The sequence below is a fragment of the Takifugu flavidus genome, chromosome 5 (genome assembly GCF_003711565.1).
Source record: "Takifugu flavidus isolate HTHZ2018 chromosome 5, ASM371156v2, whole genome shotgun sequence".
NCBI lineage: Eukaryota > Metazoa > Chordata > Actinopteri > Tetraodontiformes > Tetraodontidae > Takifugu > Takifugu flavidus.
Window position 1 is genome coordinate 10,194,175 of NC_079524.1, and position 17,876 is coordinate 10,212,050.

At 48.0% G+C, this 17,876-nt stretch overlaps 4 protein-coding genes across 7 annotated transcripts; 1 reads left to right on the forward strand and 3 right to left on the reverse strand.

Annotated features, from left to right (window-relative positions):
* On the reverse strand, window positions 1-1,595 carry c5h12orf43 (chromosome 5 C12orf43 homolog). Of its 2 annotated transcripts, XM_057033430.1 has the most exons (6): window positions 1,455-1,595; window positions 1,176-1,206; window positions 949-1,047; window positions 746-813; window positions 574-661; window positions 1-497 (listed from the first exon to the last, which is right to left on the reverse strand). In XM_057033430.1, exons 1-6 carry the CDS (start codon window positions 1,549-1,551, stop codon window positions 242-244), a joined length of 639 nt encoding a protein of 212 aa, XP_056889410.1. In that variant the 5' UTR covers window positions 1,552-1,595; the 3' UTR covers window positions 1-241. The 2 variants fall into 2 exon arrangements, with proteins under 2 accessions (XP_056889410.1, XP_056889411.1); XM_057033431.1 differs by lacking the exon at window positions 1,176-1,206 and having other exon boundaries at window positions 1,455-1,575.
* A 312-nt stretch (window positions 1,596-1,907) lies between these two features.
* On the reverse strand, window positions 1,908-4,380 carry unc119.1 (unc-119 homolog 1). Its single transcript, XM_057033428.1, has 5 exons — window positions 4,103-4,380; window positions 3,286-3,399; window positions 3,076-3,184; window positions 2,815-2,987; window positions 1,908-2,639 (listed from the first exon to the last, which is right to left on the reverse strand). The coding sequence occupies exons 1-5, from the start codon at window positions 4,335-4,337 to the stop codon at window positions 2,527-2,529; spliced, it is 744 nt and encodes a 247-aa protein (XP_056889408.1). The 5' UTR covers window positions 4,338-4,380; the 3' UTR covers window positions 1,908-2,526.
* Window positions 4,381-4,522: 142 nt separating this feature from the next.
* pop5 (POP5 homolog, ribonuclease P/MRP subunit) lies at window positions 4,523-5,976 on the forward strand. Of its 2 annotated transcripts, none has more exons than XM_057033434.1 (5): window positions 4,523-4,850; window positions 4,922-5,064; window positions 5,326-5,475; window positions 5,543-5,630; window positions 5,707-5,976. In XM_057033434.1, the coding sequence occupies exons 1-5, from the start codon at window positions 4,831-4,833 to the stop codon at window positions 5,714-5,716; spliced, it is 411 nt and encodes a 136-aa protein (XP_056889414.1). In that variant the 5' UTR covers window positions 4,523-4,830; the 3' UTR covers window positions 5,717-5,976. The 2 variants fall into 2 exon arrangements, with proteins under 2 accessions (XP_056889414.1, XP_056889413.1); XM_057033433.1 differs by having other exon boundaries at window positions 5,543-5,626; window positions 5,704-5,976.
* Window positions 5,977-6,218: 242 nt separating this feature from the next.
* On the reverse strand, window positions 6,219-17,869 carry LOC130526057 (paxillin-like). Of its 2 annotated transcripts, XM_057033413.1 has the most exons (15): window positions 17,713-17,848; window positions 13,281-15,674; window positions 12,375-12,583; window positions 12,212-12,297; window positions 11,989-12,128; window positions 11,640-11,823; window positions 11,411-11,525; window positions 10,276-11,313; window positions 9,636-9,902; window positions 9,125-9,550; window positions 8,860-9,024; window positions 8,389-8,562; window positions 8,217-8,298; window positions 7,830-7,978; window positions 6,219-7,714 (listed from the first exon to the last, which is right to left on the reverse strand). In XM_057033413.1, the coding sequence occupies exons 5-15, from the start codon at window positions 12,083-12,085 to the stop codon at window positions 7,448-7,450; spliced, it is 2,964 nt and encodes a 987-aa protein (XP_056889393.1). In that variant the 5' UTR covers window positions 12,086-12,128; window positions 12,212-12,297; window positions 12,375-12,583; window positions 13,281-15,674; window positions 17,713-17,848; the 3' UTR covers window positions 6,219-7,447. The 2 variants fall into 2 exon arrangements, with proteins under 2 accessions (XP_056889393.1, XP_056889392.1); XM_057033412.1 differs by lacking the exon at window positions 13,281-15,674 and having other exon boundaries at window positions 17,713-17,869.
* Window positions 17,870-17,876: the final 7 nt, after the last annotated feature.

Below are 17,876 nucleotides of genomic sequence, written 5' to 3' on the forward strand. Positions count from 1 at the left end.
TGCTTTTGGAATTTTTATTTTGTCAGCCTATCCCTGTTTGTTCTAAACTTTTCAGTTGTCCTACAAAAGGTTTTACACATTCTGACCGTTTCACTCTTTTATTAAAAAGTTTTCAAGCGTTCAAAAATAATCTAACATTTAACTGTCGTCCATTTAAAAAGAAGAATATATTTTCCCCTCATCTCAGATTTGTGACAGAAGATGGTTTCCATGACAACACTCACGCCCCACAACAAAACGTTCAGGTTGTAGCTTCTTCCTTTGCTGCTCGCCTTTTCTTTTTCCTCTTGACTTTCACCAGTACATCTTTTTCTGAGCGTCCACTAACATCATCCGTGCATTCTGGAGGTCGTTTCTTCTTCTTCTTCTTCTTTTCTATAACATTTTCCTTAATCTGTCCATATTCAAATGAAGCCAGCACTGCTGTAGAGGGTAGGAGGTCCTCGATGGACACCGCCGCCTCCTTTATCCTTGTCTCCATCTCGCTGTCACTGTCGCTACAACAGATTAACGTCAGTCCTGATATGAAAATGCGAACCACAACCTTTTTATCCAGGAGAACAGAAGGAGAACCTGGAGCTGGGAACAGGCGGACGCCTCGCAGGAGCCTTGGGTTCAGTAGCAGCTTGTCCTGGGATCGAAGTCGTAAACAGGCGGAAGCCTACAAAAGAAAGAGTTAAGTTTTAAAGAGGATCCTATAAAATCACAATGTACATACAATAAATGCCATGAATGCAGACGTTACCTTTATCGTTATCATCATTGTCACCGTGTTTAAACTCTGTGCTGGAAGTTTTGGTGTCCGTGATAATGCTGATGAAGACAGTTTAAAACTCTTCTCAAAGAAATGTCAAATACTTTCAATTTACAAACCAACATCTCAACATAAAGATATGATTCTAAATAACCTGGCAGATATTCAGGTGAAACATGTCTTTCCTCACTCACCTGTCGAGAAGATGTTCCAACTTTCTGGCTACGTGTGTTCGGAATCCCTGCGAGACCTGAAGCTCATTTCCATCATGTTCATGTTCGATAACAACGACTCTGTAACACAAATAAACAACAATGGAGGGAACAGTTGAACCACGTTGAGCCCATAGGATGATCCATACATTAACAGCTATAGCTACAGAAGGAACCCTGGCAATTGCGGAAAACAGTTGTTTACTCGCCTCTTTGACTGTTGCGCCCTTGAGTCTGCATCTACGAAACACGTTTAGAAGTTATTAACAGCTCAAATCTTAAAACTCTGGACAGACTGCGTCGCAAAGACCGTATAAAAGGACCAGAACTGCAAGAGCATGTTTTTTTTTCTATTATGACAGGAAACAGTTTAAAGTAGCTACTAGCTACTTGTGCTATGTTAGGATGTTTGGTTGTGTTTGACACATTGACTTTGTCCGCAAATATTTTCGTTTCGGTCTGTCTTGATGAAAATAAACACGCTGCACCTTTCTGTTGGTCTGTCTTGGTCTCCCAAACCGCCTCTTGGCATCTTCGCAGAGCCTCCTCATCGCTGCTGCTTGACTCATCTGAATCAGCCGCCATCTTTAGGACACGTGGTGTTGCTGTTTTCAGGGGAGGATTGTGGGTAATGTAGTCCGTGTACGGAGTTCTGTAAACAGTGAGCCGTTTGGATGTAGAGGTGCAATATAAAACATTTACTTATGCACTGTGGTAAAATACAAATAGTGGTATCGTGAACACCTGGAAATTCCACTACATAATAAAGGCATATTTACTGTAAAGTTAGAAATACACATTTCATAGAAGCTTTAATATAAACATTCTAAGATGTTTATATAATTAATAGGGTATAAGAATATTGTTCATATTCTTTATCATTTTAGCCATAAGTACCATTTAGAATTTCTTAATCAGACAGAAGAGTGCACTGCAGAGCATTTATCTACAACACATTTTTTACAATCTTTATTTCAAATGAACGAGGCATCAGAGCAGAGGAAAGACAACAAATCAAACAGACACAGACATCATCTTGACAATATACACATCGTAGAAATCCTAGTTTTCATCCTAGCTTCAGTCGTAAAAATGTAACAGGATAAATATCAGCCATGAAGGAGAGCTCATGCTGCTCTCAAAATAAAGGACTAAAGACTAGTTAATGTTCTCTCAAAGTCCATCTTAAATATGAAGACAAACTGCAAGGAAGGTCAACTGGTGCTACATGATCTTGTCTTACAACAAATACTGGCAAACATCTGCTTTTTTTTCCATTTTTGGAATGATAAATGATAAAAATGACAAAACTCAAAAAGATGAACAGTTATTAACTAAAGTAAATCAGTTACAATTAACGCAGTCTGAGATCTCAGTGTCCCTTTCCAGCAGAGACAGCAAACTTAAGGCCAATGTGTTCTGCCACACTAACAGAACCGAGTCCCAGAACCTGAGCTGTGCGTGGTTCTGAAGAATGGATCCATGATTAACCCAGAGAATGTTTGTCAGTTTTCGTCAAACCGAAGAAGCTTTAGGGCTGAATTCAATCCAGAAAATAACCTAAAGACCTCCGTTGAAGGCATAATCCGCCTTGTTGTGCATGATCAGTTTGTTGTCCACAAAGTAGAAACTGTCTGATCGGGTTTCATATGGACGCGCCACCATCTGGCGAACTGGATGAGAACAGAGAGGGTGAGAAGATAATCAATGCAACAGGTCATTTCAGGGTTCATCAGTCAAACACTTAAAAGGACCCGGACTTCCTGCTCTTGTGTAAGTGTAACCCCAACACCAACCACCCCACTAAAGGAAAAGGGGTTAAAGTCGGAATCATTTTGTCAGACTCACTGAGCTCATCAGGAAGCTGCGGGAACTCGTAGATGTGTTCACAAGTGTTGCGACTGTTGGGAATGCAGAAACCAAAGTCAAAGTCAAAGTTCTTGAGCAGGCGTCCCTGGAAGTAATGCCGCTCGATCATGCGGAAGCTGTTAATGGGTCGGATGCCCACCGTGAACTCCACCCTGATGAAAACAAACACGGCGAGCAAGTATGAAAAGAACGGAAGGAGCAGCGGGAGGCGAGTTTTACCGATGTGCTCCGTTCACTCACGTTGCACCCACTGTGCACAGTTTGAGGAATGCTGGTGTGAACTGGTACCGCACAAAACGCCCCGCGCTGGCGTCCACATCTGCGCTGTCTTCCTCACTCTCCACAGGAGCTAAACCCAGAAACACAAAGCTGCTATTGCTGGTATTTACAGCAGACAGAAAACAATTCTTTGTTGGGCAGGAGGAGGTCAAAGGTGAAGTCATCACTGACCGCTATTGGGAGGTTTGGCGATCTCAAACAGAACCGTCCCAGTCTCCAGGTCTCTGATTTTAAAACGGGTGAAGTCCACGTTGTAGACATTGTCTTCAGGTTTGCAGAGATAATCTGAAATATAACAGAGCAAATACAGTTTGTTCTACTAATCTACCAAGACTGTTTTAGTCAGACATTAAGACAACAAATTCTCAGACCGCCGAGCTGCTGTGGTGAGTAACATGGTGTGCGGTCACATTATTGTTGTCTGTTTCAGGAAAAACACAACAATTAGAGGGTTTTCAACAAGACCGTGTAGGATGTGTTTTCATTCATCACGTTCCAGATGTGCTGCTCCCTGCCAGGAGTGAATTTTACAGAAAGAGCCAAATGAATCTAAACCATAAATTCTGTTTTGTCTGTGAATAATGTCCGACAGGAACATCTGTTCTCAAATCAATACGTTGAGGAAGGATCTTTAATGAGTTTTGAATTTAGCTTTAATTTTCAGGGGTGAACGGGGTCACATGAAAATGAGCTATAACATCACATTTAAGCAGTTTGATCCTATGTCGATCACAATTTCGTCCCTAATTTCTCAGCTACATTCGGAGGGGGGCTCTGGGCCACATAAATTCCTTGTGACGCCCCTGGATAAGTCACATCCTTCCTTTTAGGAATGCTCACAGACTTCTTACAGTGATAAAACGGAAGGAAAAGTGGCCAATTAGGCAACGTTACAGCACATTCCCCCCTGTGCCTAGAATAGTGTGTTCAATAGCATCGTTTTATGTCGCTGTGCAGTTTGAATTTAGAAACGGAATTTATATCTCACCCTCCGTTATAGCCCGGAGACCCAGGACGTGATCCGGGGTGATGCTGGTTCCCAGAGCCCGGAGCTCATCCTCTGTGACCGCAGGCCACTTCTCCGTTTCTCTGCGTCTGGATTTCAGCTTCTTCAACATCCCCCCGCCCGCCTTTCGATCCCGGTGGTTCGCCTCCGAACCGGCGTCCGCATCCGCCTGTCCGGTGTTGGCCGCCCGCGCCGGCGTGTTTCGTGAGCCGTTCATACCGACGCTCCGGTGGAGAGAAAGAGTTGTTGTGTTTTCGGCTCTGATGGAGACTTGACAAACTGCGGGTGGAATTTCAAGATGGCGTCAACGTGTGTGGGAAACGGGAAAGTCGGCCCGTGATTGGCTGCGGACGCTGGACATTGTCATAGTTACCGACCGGGTGCGATTGTTTTAATGGTCAGCGTTTGCCGATTCTGTACAACTTCGTGGTTAATTTGTTGTGGCGAAAAAAACGCACGCACAAAATGTATAATCTCCGCCTAAAACGTATGCGTTCAGATCTCTTGATTGATCTTGAATAATTTCTGAATGTGTTTTTTTATTTGATACGCAACGGACACGTTTTGTTTTGAGCTTCATTACGTATTCTCTCTAACCAGTATTACAAACCAAGTGTACCCGCATTTAATCTTCCAGTAGGGGGCGATAGCGCCAGGAAGAGAAATGTTTTTGGTTGGCAGAAGTTCCTCTGAAGAAGAACTGAGTGGGCATGGTGCGGGTAAAGTCCAGGTACATGTGTTCGAATCCCGGTTTTTCTTGGTGTTGTGATGGTTTCTGAGCGTCTGTGTGTCTGCCGGCAGGTACCTGTTGTGCGAGGTGAATGTGTCCAACAGGAGCAGCCTGCTTCACCTCGATGACCGAGCTGTCGCTGCGGCCGTGAAGGCAGCGGTGGCCCGCACACACGGGGACTACGGAGCGGCTCTGTGCAGCATTAGATTCTGCGGTGAGGACACTTCATCAAACAATTAAAGCATTTACCTGAACTGTCACCAGGCCTGAATGATCCACAGCATTTATAGTTTCATGACGGAAGGAAGCAACTAATGGTTCAATCAAGGGTGCAGTTACCAGGCAGCGGGCTGCTGAATATCTGAACACACTAACAATTGTACCGTAATTAAAGTTTGGGCTGAAATTATTACACACAAAAAATAATTTATAGATGATGATATTAATCTCCACCATGTTTTTTTCTTTTTTTTAGTGAAATATCTCAACGCTCACACGGGAATTGTGTTGCTGCGTTTCCCCAAAAAGTTCTACCGGCTCCTCTGGTCTGCACTGCCTTTCATTACAGGCATTGAAACCCGCGGGCAGAAGATCCCATGTTTCCTCAACTGTCTGCATGTTGGAGGTGAAGAAAACTCAACGATACACACCTTTCCTATTACCAGCAGTATTAAAAGTGTTTCTTATCCCAGGAACGATTCGAACCTGTCAGAAGTTTCTGATTCAGTACAACAAACAGCAGTTACATCAGATGCTTCCCAAGTGTAAAAACAAAGGCAAGTTTTTTCTTAGTGTAATGTGTGTGCTTGACATGTTATTTTGAATCTAATTGATTCTGATATTCATTTTGCAGAAGAAAAAAATGAGGTGCGCAGAGCGATTCTGAGCTGCTCTCTAACTGGAGAAAAGATGGGTCTTAAAGGTGAAGAGAGCGAGGAAGAGCGGGGCGACACTTGAAGGTGGAAGATGTTATTTCCCCCCTGCGATGTTTCAGCATAGTAATAATTTGGGTTTATGGTGACCAGATTTGTTAAATGATTTGAGCCTAATGTTAAAGAGTTTTTATTGTTATGTTTCATATTTATGTTTTGGGCAAATTCACAGATTAAAGCTTTATTTTCCTAAAGGCTGTCAGATTTTCTATAACAATGTAGCTTACAAAATGGACAGTTTTCACTGCAAAGAGTATTTCCAAAAACAGAATACAAGTCTTATAAATTCTGGAGGAAGTGTCAACTGAAAAACAGTCAAAAACTGATTAGAAATTCAGACAAAACCGCAAATTTACCAGAATTTAGAAACCAAACGTGGTCCTATCACTTTTGGCCTAATTGTTTCTGTGCTGACTGTACAAGAAAATGAAACAAATTTTTGATAGCAAAACAATTTATTTATGATCAGTTGAGAGAAAGAATGTCAGTGACGAACATTCTAGAAAACACAAAGAAGACATGGCTTTGGTTAAACAGCATGTTAACTATGAGAGTGATAGCAGAGGTTCAGCAGATTAAAGGCTCAAAGGTTCCCTGAAGCACACACGAACAGCTGTTAATACAGTAGATGTTCAGCAGGCCGGAGGCGCCGTCACCGTCAGCCTGCTGATGAGCACAATGTTTGAATGTCACAGCGTTTTCTTTCATAATTGACACGTGTCATCCTTCAGTCGACGAGTGGTTATTAAAACTGAACTCAATGATTCAGATGTTCACGAAATCCTTACAGATTATGTGGAAACAGCATCCTGCAGGACTACAACAACATACAGAACAGCTTTAATAATAATCTTTAGTATGAAGTTACCGTTGGCTACAAGGTTAGATGAGTACATCAGCAAATTGATTCATAGAAGAAACTCATTTTTATAAGGGACCGTTCACCTAAAAATATGGACTTCACCGATAATTACTCATGTACACATTTTTGGTTTGGAAACATTCGTCTTCCTCCCCGAACTCACCGGAGGAGGATTCAGAGCTGAAGGATGAGTACAGCGCAAGCTTTCATTTGACCCTAGTTACTGGAGAATTGTTCATTTTTTTTTGTCATACATTAGAAAAACTTGAACATTCTGTAAAAACTTTGGATTAAAAAAAGGAAAACAATCTGAGGCACAAAAGGATTCGAATTGTGAGAAAGACGTCTCTGCAGTTTCCAAAATTACGTGATTTTGAGGTGAAGAGTCCTTTTCTAATCTTTGCTGGTGGCTCTGAAGACACAACAATCAAGTTCACACAAACATTTCATTTCCAGTTAACATGGCGACACCAGGAGTGTACTTGTGTCAAAGATTAAAGCAGTTAAAAAGCTTCTATACTCTCGGAAACCCCTTTAAAAAGTTGCTCCTTGCTGCAGCTTCCTGGTTCATGGTTTCTAGAGGACACGCTCAACCAGTGAGCGACCACATCAGACACGCGTTTCCTGGACGTCTACAGTGTTCACCAACATTTCACCGCTGAGCGCTGACGCAACAAAAGCAAATTTTATAAGAAGCAAAATATTTCTTTCACGTACTGAAGCTTCAGTGTTTTCTGAATGACTGGATTCAGCTGCACAAACCTGATTAGACCACGCCCCCCCCACTCGGCGCCGCGTCCCTTCTAACTGAAGAGCTTGATGAAGCAGCCGTGACAGTACGGCTTGTCGTTCTGCTCTTTGAACGTTCCTTTGTTGAGCTGCTTCAGGCAGAAGGCGCACGCAAAGTGCTCCGGGTGAAACTTCTTGGCCATGGCGGTGATGCAGCGGCCAGTGATCGGCTTCTGGCAGCCGGAGCAGAGCGAGCCGCGGCGCTCGTGGTAGTGAATCTCACAGTACGGCTGGCCGTCGTGTTCGAAGAAGCTGCCGTTCACAAACGGGGTGAAGCACTCCTGCGGACCAGAGACACAACGTCACCTCTGTCACCTCGAACCTGACCCCGCGGCGGACGGGACCGCGGGGATCCATCCCTCCACTGACGGCTGCTCTGAAACCCGAGTTACTCACCCGGCAGACGAAACACTCGGGGTGCCAGAGGCTACTCAGCGCCGAGATGTAGTTCTCCAGAATGGCTCGAGCACAACCGCCGCATTTGGGCGCAAACATGTCGAAGTAATCCTTCCTGCAGTAGGCTTTACCGTCCTTCTCATGAAAACCTTCGCAGGATCACAAACAGAAGCCCTCAATTCACGTGAAACTAGAACAAATAAAGTATTTTCTAGCACGTAGCAAGAACATGTGTTTATATGTAAACTCATAAACAGAAGAAACTTGCAGTCCAGCGCTGTTGGATCATGTCATGTAATTCATTCATTCAAGTGTTGCGCCGCTGCTCTTCACTACATCAGGAATGTTTACACACATGAGCAGCTGTCAGTGTGAAGACGTCGTTACCTTCTGGTCCAAAAAAAGATCCACACTGAGCACAGAAGAAGTGCTCAGGATGCCACGTCCGATCCAGCGCCGTCACCACTTTCTGAACGCACAAACACACATGGTTACTGTCGCTGGGTCCTCACCGCAGGACGCAGCAGGTGAAAGGACACGGAGAGTGACAGGCACGCACGTCCAGAATGGGTCCGTTGCAGTAGTAGCAGCGTGGCGAGAACAGGTTGTGGTAGTCCTGCTCGCAGTACGGCTGGCCGTCGCGCTCAAAGAAGTTTCTGGAGCCGATCTCCTCCTGACAGTGAGTGCACACAAAGTGTTCGGGGTGCCACGTGCGGCCCATGGCGGTCACCACCTGCACATGCAAGACATGGAGGTGTTTAAAAACATGAAAAATAAAAGTTTACAACTATTAACACATCTCCAGTTTGGCTACAGTGTGCCCCAAATACTGGGCTGTATAAAAGCCAAGTGGAGCTCATAATTCCGACCTACATCGTAGATCAGGAGTCACCAGGGAATATTGAGTACACAGTAATGCAGACCTTCCTGCTACCTGGTGTTGACCAGCTCCTCAGCAATTATTTAAAAAACTATTTTCAGCAACTCTGAATTTCCGCCATTTTCCACAATGTTTAAAGTATCGTCCCACCTGTCCAACGATGGGCTTGCAGCAGGCGCCACACACTCCTTTTGCTACTGTCTGGACTCCCAGTTTGTTGAGGTCGGACTGCAGACTTCCAAGCATGTTGTCCAGCTTGTTGACCTGAGTTAGAGGACCTGCTGCAGGAACGCCGCCTTTCCCTTGAGCCATGATCTGAAATGTTCCACCATGAAAAATGGAGATGAGGATGCGGGAGACAGAAGTGTAAGAATGTAGAGTAAAGAAATGAAATGGGAGCACAGCAGGTTCATGCCTGAGCTGAAGAGAACACTGGATCATACTCTGTTTGGCAGCCTACAGACACCAAAACTTTGGGAGCCACTGGTGTAACTGGCTCCACTGGAGGAGGCTGAGCTGGACTGTTATCAACAGGCAGATGAAGCTCTGGTTTGGGAGCAGGAGGTTCCATAACCTGTGCTGGAGGAGGCGGGGCTTTAATAAAATGGGGCGGCAGAGTGGAGGGTTGCTCCTTGAGTTGAGAAGGCTGTGGTGGTGGTGGTGGTGGTGGAGACGGAGGTGGTGGTGGAGGAGGTGGGGGCGGTGGCGGTGGGATAGGCAATGGAGGATGCAGGATTGGGTGTTTTCGTTCATCTATAATGTGGGGGCGGCGAGCGGTGGATGGAGAGAGAGGAGGGAGCACCTTCCTTTGGGGGATAGGTGACTCTGGGGTGAGGATAATCTGGGGAAGAGGAGATAGACAGACAAACAGGAAGCGTGGAAACAGACATTATGTTTCTGACATGGCTGAACACACCGGAGCCAACCTTCTCGACCTCAGCGCCAGCCCCATCGGGACGGGAACGCTGCGGCTTGGACGTGACGATGACGCCCTCCGTCAGCCACTCATCGGACTGCTTGCGCCGCCGGTCCGAGCGGCCGATCCCAAATTTTCCCTGCAGCTCCTCGATGAGGCGATCCTGAGAGCTGTTTTTGTTCACGATGATGGGTCCCACCTTCTTGCGCTGTTGACCGTCACGATACATCGGATGCACATTGAGGGTCTCCTTAGTCCGTCTGATCACCGACTTTATCTGGGTCCGGGGGGAGGTGAAGGCATCATCACATATCCAAGCAGCCAGGCTGGGATGCAGGGGTCAGTAGGTTAAGAGTCACACACGAACGCATGCGTCAGTCTCCACAGTTCCCAGGAGGAGAGTGTGGTCTTCATGCAGAGAACCAACCGGTGAGTGTGGTGAGGGCACAGCACTGCCGTCACAACTTCCTCAAAACTTCCTAAAAACATCCTACCCTGAACTGACCTGTGATTTGGTTATTGATGAATTCATTTGATTGCTATTACTACCGGTAGTTCATGCAAAATTCTGAATTTAAATGCTTCACGTTTGTGCAGAATGATCAAAACCAAAATGCTAAAAGCCGAGCACGCCACGATGGGAGGCATACATGTCCGGAGGCGGAGACGCGTTCCATAGTGGGAGTCTGCAGCAGCGGCAGGTCCAGCGCAGCCTCAGGCGTCCCAGGGCAGGAGGATGGGGTCATGGACTCATCCATCCAGCTGGCCTCAGTCAGTGGCGTCATGCTGCCATCTGTGAACGGGCGCTCGGTGTACGGCGTCATGGTGCCGTCCATTCCATCATGAAAGGACATGGACAGCTCCTCGTCGGCCCAATCCAGATCTCCATTCCCGTCCACAGACTCGTCCGTGATGGTGGTGCTGGCAAACGTGTCAGGACGTATGCTGCCTCTGTCCACGGGCAGGATGAACTCCTCTTGCACCTCCTCCTGACAGGGCACCTCCATCTGCTGATGTGGGGAGGAGGTGTGATTCTGGGCAAAACTCATGGCCAGCAGTTTATCCAGGGCCTCATCCAGGGAGGGCTCTGTCATGGGGAGGTTGCTGGGTTCCGAATCTGGCAACGGTCTGCTGGGACTGTTGAAGGCTGGCAGAGGAGGGAGTGAGGAAGAGGAGGATGATGGAGGTGAAACCGAAACTGGGATGGGGGAAGGAGTTTCCAGATCCAGGTGACAGGTGGGAACATTGTTTACAGTCTCAGGAGGACTGGAGGGTTTGGGGACAGTATGTGAGGGTGAGAGCCGTTCCATAGATGGGCTGGGGGACTTGTGGTCCAGAACAGTGTTCACAGAGGTGAGGGAGGGGGTTGTTACAGTATTGGATGGACTGGTACTACCTCGCACATGGCTCTGAGTGATGGCTAGCAGGTTATTGGCGAGGGTAGAATCCAGGTCTGTGTCACTGACTGCCGAGAGGGAGGAGATGGGACTATGGGGAGGGACGTGGTTTTGGTCTACTCCGTCTTCATCGATGTGCAGCACAAGACCGGCAGGCAAAGGGTAGAGAGGGGAGGCAGGAGCGCGGGAAAGAGCCATGAAAGAAGGAGTGGTGGAGGAAGAGACTGGAGGAAGAGGAGTACTGGAGGAGGAGAGTCCTGCTGGGTCCAGCAGGGAGCCCAGAGAGATGGGCTACAGGACAGACATGCAGAGAAGAAGAGGACAGAAAGCCAATGAGGAAGGTGACAGGACAAGGTTCCGTTCCCTTTGGAAAAGTTCCCTTCAGTACCTTAAAGTCTGACAAAGACGCCATGAGCTCATCGAGCTCTCGTGTGGCGCAGGAAGCTGAGATTCTTGCTTGCTGCTGAGCAGGTGAGTCCAAGTCGTCATGGTGACCCGGAGGACTGAAACACACACGCAACATCGACTTTACACGTGTAAATGATAAATGGTTCCCCACTGATATAACCCTGCGTGTCAGATATTAAAATTAAATCAAGTATAAAGCCTTTCAGCACCTGTGTGAGGGAACCGAGCTCTCCAGCTCATCCAGCAAGCTCTCTACGGTGGGTCGGGCATCGTCCAGCCTTGTCCCGTTCTTCCCAGATTTCTCCTGAGGGGGCGGAGTTACCATGACGTCGAGGCCGCCACCATTCTCGTAATGGGTGATACTGCAGGACGGTAAAGGTGGAGCAGCCTCCTCTTTGAACAGGTGAGCCAGCAGAAGTTATTTGTCAGGTTACAAATGACTGGTTTCATATCAGGCAATATGACAACGACTCAGAGTGGAAGCTACTGTCAGATGGTCCAAAGCTAAAAGCATCATGTTGCCACTGCTAATCATTAGCAACAGGGCTGCGAGCGTACCTGTGGTGGGGAATGATGGGGAGCTTTGCTGAACTGCATTGAGCTCCAGGAGCAGCCGATCCAGCTCCGACAGGTTACTGCCCAGAGCTGATGTCATGGCTGCTGAGGACGAGTCAGACGACTTCTGTTTGTTTGGGAAACTAGAAGAAGAGCGACAGAGAGAGCCGCTGAAGGCCGAACGACACCTCACATGACAGAAGATGGCGAGTGTTCGTCCTGATACCTGTAGACGTGGTCTTCTTCGGGGTGGGGCAATGGCGAGCTGCTGCTATCCTGGGACCATGAGCTCTTCTGGACAGAGCCTAAAGACTGCAGAAATTCATCAGGAGACCTCAGTTCACATGTTCCTAGTTTCATGCGTTTAAAAAAAAGAGGTTTTCCCGCACCTGCTGGGAGGAGTGGTGGGAGTGTGGTGGGTCGATCAAGGAGCCGTTCAGAGCGTCTGCTGAAGGCGCAGGCGGGACTGGAGGAGGCACACATACATCCTGGTAGGAGTGTCCCCCAGTGGGGATTGAGTAGGGGGTTTCGTCAGATAAGAACACGGGACGCTTCGAAATGTGGGATGTAGTAGATTCCAGATCTGCCAGCAATGCGTCTGAAAGGTCACATGACAGGTCAGTATTAGAATTACAGCCGCCAAAAAGCATTTTACTGCAGCACAGTGAGGTCATGTGACCACCATAGCTACATGACAAGACGTGACTCATTAGTTCTTAATGAAAGATCCCCTGTGAGATCCCCCCAGTCTAAAAAGAACCAGCACCACCCACACACACAGGTGGGAAACCGGGCTCTAGTCTGGTTCCATTCATACATCAATTTCAAAATAAAATAAAATGGAGATCAAGCATATTGCTGACCTTAAATACATGTCAAAAGAGGTCCAGACGTGGGTAAATCTAAGCTGAAAAGAACAAAACACACACTCTTCTTCAGAGTGTTCCCAGGGTTGACTGGGTACACCGTTACCCTGACGAGTGGTCGTTGGAATGCAGGAACAAAATAGACTCTTACATCACACGTCCATCGTCAGCCTGTCCAGAATAAACGGCATCAGTCGCTGCATACTGTTACACTACAGGGCCCGGAGCTCGAAACCCAATCACCGGATCAGACAGCTGAGCTACAAAAGTGTCTCCGTAATCGGGAAACTATCCGAAATAATTACTTTAAACCACTTATGATGATTTGTCACCACTGATGCCAGCAGAAAACCTTTGGACAAAATGTAAAAACTGACGGAAAGTAATAATCACTGATCAACAATGCAACCGCGTGCTGGGAGAGCTCACCTCCGTCACCTGGCGTATCCACCAACACTCAAAAGAGGGTCCAACAGGATCGGTACTCACTCGTTTCCACCTGCTGGACCTGTAATTTCCTCCTTCACGTGTGAGGCTGACAGCACCTCTGACAGAGATCGAGGAGGCAGTGGTGACGGCGTGCTGGGGGAGTGGTCTGACTGAGCACCAGGATGGGCTGGAGGTCCCCTTTCAGTGGTGCTTTTGCACTTTAGTCCATGTAAAACTGTCAATCAACGTGCGGGTCATCTGGCCTGATGTGACTCATCCGGCCAGATCTGTTTTGGTGCATCCCTTTCGACATCTGTCACATTTGTGATGCAGGAATGCTGGGGTAGTGTGACAGTAGTGTGACAGTCGTGTGTGTTGTTGTAGGTGTGTTGTTGCCTTTAAGGAACTCCATGCACAGAAAATTACAAGTCTCCACCAACAGATGCAGAAAACTGGCAAAGACCAACATAAAAATGGACATTTGTTTTGTTTAACTGTCTCTCATTCAGACCTTGAACTGTAATAACTGTGGTGAGCACTGCGACACCTCCCACATGTTCATGTAATCATCTACCTACAGCACAACCTTCATCAGCAGCCGAAACATGTGCGCCAGGAAACGCAGCTCATCTGTCAGAATGCCGTCCGATGTCAAACCAACGCGTTAATAAACGAGATCCAACGTCAGTGCCCGCTTTGCTCTAAACCATTTTTCTTCATTCGTGATGAACAGGCGGTGGTGAGTCTCTTTAGTTTCCAGGAGATGAGTGCTGAAGTCACGAAAGAGGGACCTGGGGCCTATTTTAAATCTGGCAGTCCGTCTGTGCAAATGTGCTGAAATATCACAAGCGGCTGAAAATAATCTGCACCTGTGGTGTGGAGCCCAGTTTGCACCGACACGGTGGGGAAACAAAGACCAAAAACCCAGCGTTCCTGCAGCCCCACTTTCACACGTTCTCCCATTGGAACGTAGGTGAAGACCGTGTTGCTACAGGACAACCGAGACGGCCCGTCGCTGCTGCCGGAGCCTGGCGGCCCACCTGCTCCGGGGATTGACCTCTGCACTTCACCCCAGCCTCCCAGTTTGTCTTTAGCGTCGCTGCCACGATGGAGCTGGGAACAACTGCTCTTTAGCTGAGGCCAGCTGACAAAACTGAGCCGGCTGGAGAGCCTTGGAGCTCAGGGAACAGGCTGGATCGGACCGCAGCAGGAAGCTCTGTTGATCAAAGCGAAGAGATATAGATGGCTGACTCTGACGCAATTCCACTGGTTTTTCACCAGCGTGATCACAGTGTCACTTCCTCAAACTGATTCCCAGTAAGTTTTGTAAGAACCAAATTGTGAGCAAATCTACAATAATGCAAGTTTGACGAGCCATCAGCCGACCGGCTGAGGTCACACAAAAGCCGTGCTGGTGACCACAACTGACAAACATGCAGCGGACGCCACGGAGCTCAGTTTTTCCAGCACATTCTCCGATTCAATGGTCCATTGTGCCGAGTACAGAGGAATGAAGCTGTCGCAGAAAATAATTCGGCTCAGATTTAACTTCACAGTGGCTCTCTGTGCCACGGCGCTCGAGTGTGGACACATTCCAGAGGTTGTGGGCGCACGTACAGTCCTGCAGGGTTTATCAGATCACAGCGCAGGAATTCCAGCCATTCCTCTGAGAAAACAGCAGGATGGCACCAAGGCCGAGCCTTCGCCTCTGACCCGAATCAAAATGATGCGCCGCTCTGAAATCAGCTACACGTCAGAAATAAATGTGGCACGGCCACAGAGGTCTTCTGGCAAGTAAAAAAAAAAAGGGACAGTCCTAAACAACACAACTAAAAATACTCTGCCGAGCAGCCCGAAAGATGACACGGCCCTGGAGAGAAAGCTGTACCAAAATAAAAGCACTTCCTAGTAAATCAAGTGACTGACAGTTTGGAGGTGGGGGAGAGGGGCTGGAGCTGAGGTAACACCCGGTAACATTGACGGACCCTGCCGAGCAACGGCAACTGCAACTGCAGCTGCGATTGGAACATTTCCATGTAATTCCCTGTTGCGGTCTCTGTCATGTCGGAGGAATCTTGACTCAACGTGGGGGGAAAACCTCTGCAGACCCCAGCGCTCGCCGGCCTCTGGTCATTGTTTCCCTCCTCGGCTTCCTCAGGATGTGAGCGTGTGGTGAGGTCAGCTGTGAGCAGGATGGGCGGGAAGCTCCAGAGTGTGGCTGGTTTACAGGCAGCCGCTCCAGTGGGCAGAGGAGGGGTGATGAAAGCTGCTCTGGTGACACTGAAAACCACCGAGGCCTTCAACCAAACCTTTGGTAGGCTGCAGAAAGCCTGCAAGGATCCACGTGGTGTCTGCAGCAGCCCGGCATGGTTCAGCAGCTGCGGTTCCGGATCTCTAAAATCCAGATGATCAGGATTTAACGCCTGAAGATCTCGCTTCAACTCCAGCGAAGCTTCAGCAAAGCAGTACTGGAGATGCATGTACTAGTCACAATCACCGGTCATGAGACACCCTGAAGCTTTGTTTTGACCTTAAATACAGGCCGTGCCTCTTCATTGTTTTCCTCTATAAGTAAATAAGTGAAGCACAAAGCCATTGATTGGTGATCGATATTGGCCGATAAGGAAACACAACCACGATCAGAGCGTCACACTAAAATTACAAGGAGTTAAACAAAGCTAAAACACGAAAAAGATCCAAATTCATGTCAGCAAAAGAGGAAGCATGAACCAAACCCATTCTTTCACACTTCCCAGTTTGCTCGAAACCCTCCAGCCTGTCAATAAAAGTCCAGCCCGGGTCCACCCACCTGAATCTGGCACCATCCTGAGGAATTTACCCAGCACACACAGTCCAGACTCCCGGACAGGAAGAGGGACACATTTGTCCCAGTGTGGACTATTCAAGGACAGACCACACAGAGGGAATCCCCCTCAGTGGGAGAACAGGTCAGCACACAGACCGACGAGTGGGAGGGGGGATTGGGTTTCCAAACAGCTCCACGCTCACCTGCCCATCACCCGTGAGCCTCGAGACGACGGCTTGTTAGCCGAAGGTTTATTGGACGCTCCGCAGACGTCTGTCATGTCAGATTTCATGTTTGTTCCATATTTAGCGATGTGTCAGATGACGTCTGTAAACGTCGGAGCACAGTAGGGGGAACTTTGCAAACCTGGAGCTCTAAATAACAATGAGAGTTCTGATAGGACCAATATCAGAAATCAATATCAATGCTGGCTCCTCAGCGCTTGAGGAGGATGTGAAGAAACCAAAACCATGGTGCCACGGCGCCCAGGACATAGGTCACAATCCTCAGAGTATCTGGCCTTGGACCTTGACACAGAACGATGGCCAACATTCCCCGACAGCCCCCCTTCCCCGCCCCGCCACCATCGTCCACCAACAATTGGGTCTTTCACTGTCAAAATGTGGGTAAAGAGCTGAAAGGAGGCAGCGGCGGCAGTGCTGGTCGATCCTGCAGGAGTATATGGCAAAGCCATCAGCTGTCCAAAACCACAACAGCAAAAGTAGACATTCAAAGGTTCGGGGGTCAAAGGTCAATGGCCAACAAGCTGCAGAGGTGTACCAGTGGAGCAGAAAAAATAGAATATAGGGGGGCATCCCGCATAGAGTCGCCCAGGAAACCACGCAGGAGGCCGCTGTCGTGCCGAGGGTTTGCTGCCTTCACTTACGTGCTTGTGGGGATTATTTGTTCTTATTGGCGCTGAGCACAGTTGAAGCGGAGGGACACGAGAGAGTCCAGCGGTCTTAGTCTGTCTTAAATGTCACTGTGAATTTGCAATCTGTGGCTTGTATATTGTTTTTTCTGGCTCAGTTCTGTGAAGTAGGCCTGAACTTTGGACATGTCTTTGCTGTCACATAAATGACAACAGAGCAAAAGCCCTCCAGACATGTGCACCTGAGATGTGGTTTTAAGTTTTCATTTAAACTGTTGTTTGCTCCTCTTTGAGACCACTTTTACGCCACAAAGCGGCTGAAGGTCGGATCCAAGCAAGGATACAGCTGTTAGGAACCACTTTTTCTGTTCCCCTGGATCAGATCCAGCAGAGAGAATCCAGGAGGAGGCCTGTGGACTCACTTCAAAGCTGGAATGAGGAGCCTCGGGGGGCAAAAGTTGAGGAGGTAACGTTAAAGCTTGGTGTCAAAATGTGAGTCAAACACCCCCTCGCCGCCCTCTGGCAGCCACAATCTCCAAAACGACTTTAGCAAATCAAGACAAACAAGTGGAACCCGAAGAAAATATCGGTTTAAAGGGACTGTTGAGCAGCAGGACGCTCGCAAATAGAGAACCAGACCGTTCTGGGAGCAACCAGCCATCTTTCCCGCAGTAAAAGTGACCACAAACACTCATTTCAGACTCTCCCTCCGCCTCGCACACGCACACGTTGCTTTAAAAGACTCTGTTCCTTACCTAAATCGTCCATATTGGCTGTCTGGCTCCGGTCCGCGTCCGTCTGCTGAGCTTTTTCCTCCGTTAAACAACTTTTCCTCCCAGAACTTCACCACCTCCGCAGCCGCCGCGTCCCTGACGCCTGTCCGGAGCTGCGGGCACGCGCCGCCGCGTGTGTCTGAGGG

Coding starts and splice junctions, on each gene's coding strand:
- c5h12orf43 (XM_057033430.1), bottom strand. CDS start 1,551: ATGGCGGCTGATTCAGATGAGTCAAGCAGCAGCGATGAGGAGGCTCTG. Junction 1,207..1,454: donor CAAGACAGACCAACAGAAAG/GTGCAGCGTGTT, acceptor CGTGTTTCGTAG/ATGCAGACTCAAGGGCGCAA. Junction 814..948: donor TTGGAACATCTTCTCGACAG/GTGAGTGAGGAA, acceptor TGTCTTCATCAG/CATTATCACGGACACCAAAA.
- unc119.1 (XM_057033428.1), bottom strand. CDS start 4,337: ATGAACGGCTCACGAAACACGCCGGCGCGGGCGGCCAACACCGGACAG. Junction 3,400..4,102: donor TCTCCGGGCTATAACGGAGG/GTGAGATATAAA, acceptor GTTATATTTCAG/ATTATCTCTGCAAACCTGAA. Junction 3,185..3,285: donor CGCCAAACCTCCCAATAGCG/GTCAGTGATGAC, acceptor TTCTGGGTTTAG/CTCCTGTGGAGAGTGAGGAA.
- pop5 (XM_057033433.1), top strand. CDS start 4,831: ATGGTGCGGGTAAAGTCCAG. Junction 4,851..4,921: donor ATGGTGCGGGTAAAGTCCAG/GTACATGTGTTC, acceptor GTCTGCCGGCAG/GTACCTGTTGTGCGAGGTGA. Junction 5,627..5,703: donor TCCCAAGTGTAAAAACAAAG/GCAAGTTTTTTC, acceptor TTCATTTTGCAG/AAGAAAAAAATGAGGTGCGC.
- LOC130526057 (XM_057033412.1), bottom strand. Junction 12,298..12,374: donor CCCACCACTCCTCCCAGCAG/GTGCGGGAAAAC, acceptor GAATTTCTGCAG/TCTTTAGGCTCTGTCCAGAA. Junction 7,715..7,829: donor CCGAGTGTTTCGTCTGCCGG/GTGAGTAACTCG, acceptor TCTGGTCCGCAG/GAGTGCTTCACCCCGTTTGT.